At 30.9% G+C, this 6,043-nt stretch overlaps 1 protein-coding gene across 1 annotated transcript in view; it reads left to right on the forward strand.

Annotated features, from left to right (window-relative positions):
- Positions 1-1,953, forward strand: part of LOC100165813 (venom serine carboxypeptidase-like) — a 2,916-nt gene extending 963 nt beyond the window's left edge. The window contains exons 3-4 of the mRNA XM_029490648.1: positions 1-313; positions 764-1,953. The exon at positions 1-313 is cut by the window's left edge and continues 1 nt beyond it. Of these exons, the coding sequence (XP_029346508.1) occupies positions 1-313; positions 764-1,434 (984 nt within the window). The 3' untranslated portion in view covers positions 1,435-1,953. The remainder of the gene's footprint in view (positions 314-763) is intronic.
- The last annotated feature ends 4,090 nt before the right edge of the window (positions 1,954-6,043 follow it).

Here is a 6,043-nt window from a genome sequence, read left to right on the forward strand (position 1 = left end):
GGAACAGGGTTCAGCTACACTGGTGACGATTCCGGTTATAGTACTGACGAGATGGACGTCGCCCGGAACCTGTACGTCACCCTGGTGCAGTTTTTCGAGCTATTTCCTGAGTATCAGCACAACGATTTCTATGTGACTGGTGAATCATTCGCTGGCCACTACGTGCCGGTCGTGTCATACGCCATTCACCAGAACAACCCCGCGGCCAAGGTCAAGATCAATCTCAAGGGTTTGGCTATTGGCAACGGCCTAGTCGACCCTCTCAACCAGCTGTTCTACAGCGAGTACCTGTACCAACACGGGTTCATTGACGGTAACTTCATAATATGATAATATTCCGTCCACGTTGTTCTCATACAAATAATCATATTATAATGTTGAATCCGGTAAAAAATCATCAAAAGGTATCCTTATTATAAACACTTATACCTACTTGGTTAAAACGTTTTTGAGAAAATTACTTAACCTTAAACTAGTTTAATAAATTTAAGGTTTATTATTGAAAACTTTTAATATTATTAATTCAAATACATTAAGCTTAAGTTTTATATATCACATATATTTAAAGTATAATCGTAAATTACATTTGAAAATATGTATTTACAACTTATACATATTTTAGTCACACAACATAGTCTTAATCTTAGTGTTTACCTTAGTAAGATATAGTATGTAATATAATAAACAAAATTATTATGAAAATATATTATATATTATACGATAAACATATTATTAAAACGAACGTTTTTTGAAACGGTTACAGAAAACGGAAAGCACAAAATTGAACAAATCGATAATGTTATTCACGCTCAGATCCTCGACGGCGACTACGAGGGCGCGTTCCGAACATACGACGAGATGTTGAACGGCATATTCTACCCGTACCCAACACTGTTCCAGAACCTGACCGGCATGCAACACTACTACAACTTGCGGTTGGACCGGAAACCGCCGTCGGACAACGATTGGATGCAGTTCGTGGAAAAACCGTCCGTGCGTGCCGCGCTACACGTTGGCCAACGGCGGATGATCTACTTGAATAAGGTAGTCTATCAACACATGCTTGGTGACGTGATGCGGTCGGTGGCGCCGTGGTTGGCCGCTATATTGGACGCTGGACGCTACAGGGTTCTGTTGTACAGCGGGCAGCTTGACATCAAGCTCCACCACCGGGGCACCATGCACATGGCCCAGTCGCTAGAGTGGTCGGGCGCGGAACGATTTCGGAGCGAATCCTCGCGCACCATTTGGCGCGTTTGCGAAAAGAAGATTCGATGCGACAACGAAAACGAGACCACCGTGGCCGGTTACGCGACCGCGTCCGGTCCGCTAACCGTACTGTTGGTCAGGGATGCCGGTCACATGGTGCCAGCCGATCAGCCAGTATGGGCTCTCGAACTCATCAACCGGTTCACGGCAGACAAAACGTTTTGACCGACAGGAAACAATCATCATCGTTCAGTCGACCACAATATTTTATATTGTTATTATATTTTATTATAGCCTGGGGGGCTATTCACAAATCAATCGAAAAGGGTTTTCGATCAAAATTTGGTCGAAAGCGGGTATATTTACAACCAATTTAAAAATCCGTTTTCGATCGGCGTTTCGACCGTAGTATTCGATTTCTCGTTTCGACTACTATTTACCAATCGTACACTTGTTTTCGACTGATAATATGTCATGATATAGGTACTATATTATAATGTACAATACAATAATTTTATAATTTTGTTTGCGGTGTTGTATTTTTACAGTAGGTACCTAAAGTGTGTAAAGACGATCTACCTGTACTATTTACCACGGTATTTATCTATTTCATATTTGTTGTTTGTTTTTTTTTTCAAAGTATTTAGGTACTTACTACCTAATGTGTAAAATTAAACACTATATAACACTGTCTTTAATATTTGGACTACTGGCAAATATAATATTGTATTAACCTTAAAGCTATATTGTTTATATTTATTTTCAGGGTAATATTATAGTTAGCAAAGGATTTTATCAAGATCTAAAAGACTCCAGTTTTGACATTGCAAAATGTCTTGGATCTTCAGAGGATACTGTCATTGAAAATTAAATTGAAACAACTAATATGATATGAAACCAATAGTGCCTGGTTTCTTCTCTGCATAGAACCAACAACAGCATTATTTCGTATAAATATGAGAATCAAATTAGGGATGACAAATCTTCAAAAGCTAATGAAATATCAGCAGTCCGGTCATTTGAATATAATTCTAAAAATCTCTATATATAAAAATGAATGTATGTGGGTGTGTGTCCATATTACCATACCAACATTTTATATATTATTTTGAAATTTCCGATGGAATGTTTTGTATATAAAGAAGATAGGCTAATATAAAAAGGAAGATGATCAACCCCGGGAGGTGCTCAAACAGGGATTTTGATATTTCCTATGGACATTTTTGTTTATAAATGGTTGCCATGGGTTTTGAAACTATCATAATAACAATTATTGGTTGCCAGGAAACGAAGTGCACGGGATCAGCTAGTATATTTATATTATACATTTTGGCTGGTGGAAGCATAATTATTAACATTTAATTTTGTATTTTAATGGGCATTTTAACTCAAGTTCAAATTACCAGTGGAGACGTTTCAATGTTTGACTTAGTTTTTGGTAGTAAATTACGATTAATTTATCCTTAAAACTATTTTAATATAATAATATGTTGGTATACCTCACAAATAATTTAATTTATAAAATTATGATTTATCCATATCCAGGAATTTCTAATGTGAAACTACTATTCATTGTCTTTTCCTCACAGCATCATTATATATTCATTCATTCACATTTACTTATTTTAGCATTTATTGTATAGATTGTTAATTTTCACAAAATAAACGGCATTTTTAATCAAAAAAAAAATAAAAGAATTATGATTTAACGTGTAGATACTATAATAGGTACTACTATTCAATGTAATTTGTAAACTGCAGTAATATAATAAAAAATATGTAATTTTGTATTCTTAGCTCTAACAGAGAGCAAGACATTTTACATGCATATTTTAATACAATCTATAGTATTATCTTATCCTAACCCGAATATCCGATACAGAATAGGATTAATTTTATAGGATAAATTTTAATTTTTGACATCTTAACCACTTAACTTCATATAAGTACTTGTTTACAGTTGACCGTAACTGAATTTAATAATGAACTAATCAACGGCCACATATACAAATTGCTGTACCGTATTGTTTTCCGTAATTGGATTTTAGTACATTATATTGCAAACTATTAACAATTCCTGTATTTAAAATTCTGAATAGGTAAAAAAATTTAATGCAGTGAATAGTTTTAAAAATTGTTAACTATTCTAATAGTGTTATATGGTTTAGGCTTTAAAATGCCGTACGTCTCTGATATACGATGTATTATTGACAGATATTTACCAGACGAAAAAATACGAAAGAATTAATATTTTAAATTTGACAAGAGTTATTGTGCTAAAAGCAATGTGGATGTAGCTTAAGGAATAAGTATTTATTAATCTAATCAATATTGTATTGCAAAAATGCAAAATTGTAATTTTGTATACATCAGTATATAATATTTCGATACCTGACATCTTATTTAATTTTTACTTAAAAAGGAATCAAAGTTATGATAAAAATAAGACATTTTATAATTTGTCATGGTGCGTTTATTTTGCTAGGATTTTTTTCTGTTAGATTTCTTTTTAGTTTTTTTCTTCTGTTGACTTTTTCCCTTCGCCGATAGCCTTAGAAAATAGAGAGGAGGCATAAATAAAATCATACATATATCTATCTATAATATATCTATAAATATTCGACAAATTTCGACCTTCATATTTGCGATTGAACAAATTGCCTATTAATTTCACTAATTTGTAATCAGTTATCACTTTATCAGTAATATCTACAATAAACTGCGTCGTTTCATAATGGAATATAATTTCGAATATTCGATACCAAATAATAACTTCGGTAGCGACGGTCTGTAAACATAAATTGTTATCGAAACTCGAAACTCGATGGTGATAGTAACGCGACAATTCGTTTATGTTTTATTTTTATTTTTGTCTTTTTTATAAATATATTATGAAAAAAAAATTATAAAACTATTTAAAATTGTATTTATTTGTAACGTAACTACGTATGGTGAAAAAATACAGACGGGAGGGGGTGGTGGGGTTAACTTGATTAGATACGTAAGATACATATTAGATATCTAAGATTTTAAAATGTACTTAATACAAGATTCCTTATAGGATAATCTACCTTTATCAAAAAAAAAATGTCTATAAGAAGTTCAAATTAAATTTTTATGAGCGTTTGAATTTCATATTTTTAGAACATTTGATATTCACTCGATTTCTTACTTAACGATTTTCTTATTTTGTTATAATTAAAAAACGAGTGACTGTAGAAACTTGAAAATTTCACTGAATGTATATATTAGCATTTTCTATATACGATAGCATTTTGAAAATAATTTGACTCTTTTTGAGCTGTTTACGGATATTGTAAGTTCTCAATTTTTTTAGTTTTTTTTTTGTATAAATATCAATTAAGTTTTATCTATTGGGCCAAAAAGTGTAAACAATTAATACAAGTCTCCTGATATATTGTTACAATAGCAGTTGAAAAATATTAAAAATACATGGGCACAATTTTTTTTTATAAGCATTTAAAGATCGAATTTTGACAAAATGTATCAAATTTAAAATTTAATAATTATTTTATAGTTAAAAATGTATAAAATGTTCGACTTTTATATCTAAGGCTTAAAAATAAAAACCCTAAAATATAATAAATAAAAATAGTTTGATTCAGTAGAATATATGAATCAAATTTTTTTTAAGTCAGCATTAAAATGAATAAATAGAAAAAAAATACGCAATTTCATAATTATTTAATCCCTATAATTATTACTATAGGAAAATGTAATTACTATAATATTAAGTACACAGTCAGCAGATTTATCATTGTAAGTCATCAATATTTACTCCAACCCCCCCCCCCCCAAAATAAACTCTAGAATCGCCCCTGACTGTATTACTGTCATTCCAGCTATTCCCCAAGTCAATGATCTGTAGACCTTACTCAGTTTTAATTGAGCTTACGTAAAACGTTTTCATGCCAGTTGTAACTATCAATTCAGATTTAAATAGATTCAGAATCCCCTTCTACCAGTAGACAGTTGTCTCATTATCTTATAATGAATTGTAAGTAAAAATAAACAATGCCATTTATCACCGGAAAAATATAATATAATATTATGATTATCATGTACCTACAAAAAATAAATTCCAAACCAGGATCATCGTGCATTAAAGAGGTAAATAAAATAGGTACGCACTCGTCACGTATACATAGTGCATCAAGTGGTGTAATCGAAAATTTCTCAGCTATGGATATAAAACAATAATTATAATATAATTTATAGATCAACTTTTATAAATACCTAATACATCATATATTTTAACACTAATCGCTATACGTAATTTCACTTTAAGTCAATAACGAACCATAAGAAAATTAAAAGCAAAAACTCTGACTCCCACTGAGTGATTATCAAACATCTAAAAAACAAATATTTAGAATATTTCGCACTTACAAGTTATAATTTTCAAGAAAAGCGATCATATCGTGTCGTTATATACAATCGTGCTTTCTTTTTCGTATTTGATTAGATACCATCTTTAAAAAAAAATTATTAATATAATATGTATCTAGTTTCAAACAGTTTTTTTAACATAAAACAATTTGAGATTTTATTAAAATATATTAATTAATAGTAACAATAGGCTTTTAAGTAGGTATATAGGATACTTAACAATTCCAAAAATCAAATTTTTGAATAAATGAATAACTAAAGGAAAATTAGTAATGAGGCAAGAATAATTTGTTTGTACAAAAACAGCCTCTATTATTATTATATTACTCTGAATGATGAAAACCTAATGATTAGATACCTACATACTTCAAAAAACACTGCAGGTTATAAGTGGTGGAAAATATCAGTGGGTCTGTGAGTTATA

The sequence above is a fragment of the Acyrthosiphon pisum genome, chromosome A2 (assembly GCF_005508785.2).
Source record: "Acyrthosiphon pisum isolate AL4f chromosome A2, pea_aphid_22Mar2018_4r6ur, whole genome shotgun sequence".
NCBI lineage: Eukaryota > Metazoa > Arthropoda > Insecta > Hemiptera > Aphididae > Acyrthosiphon > Acyrthosiphon pisum.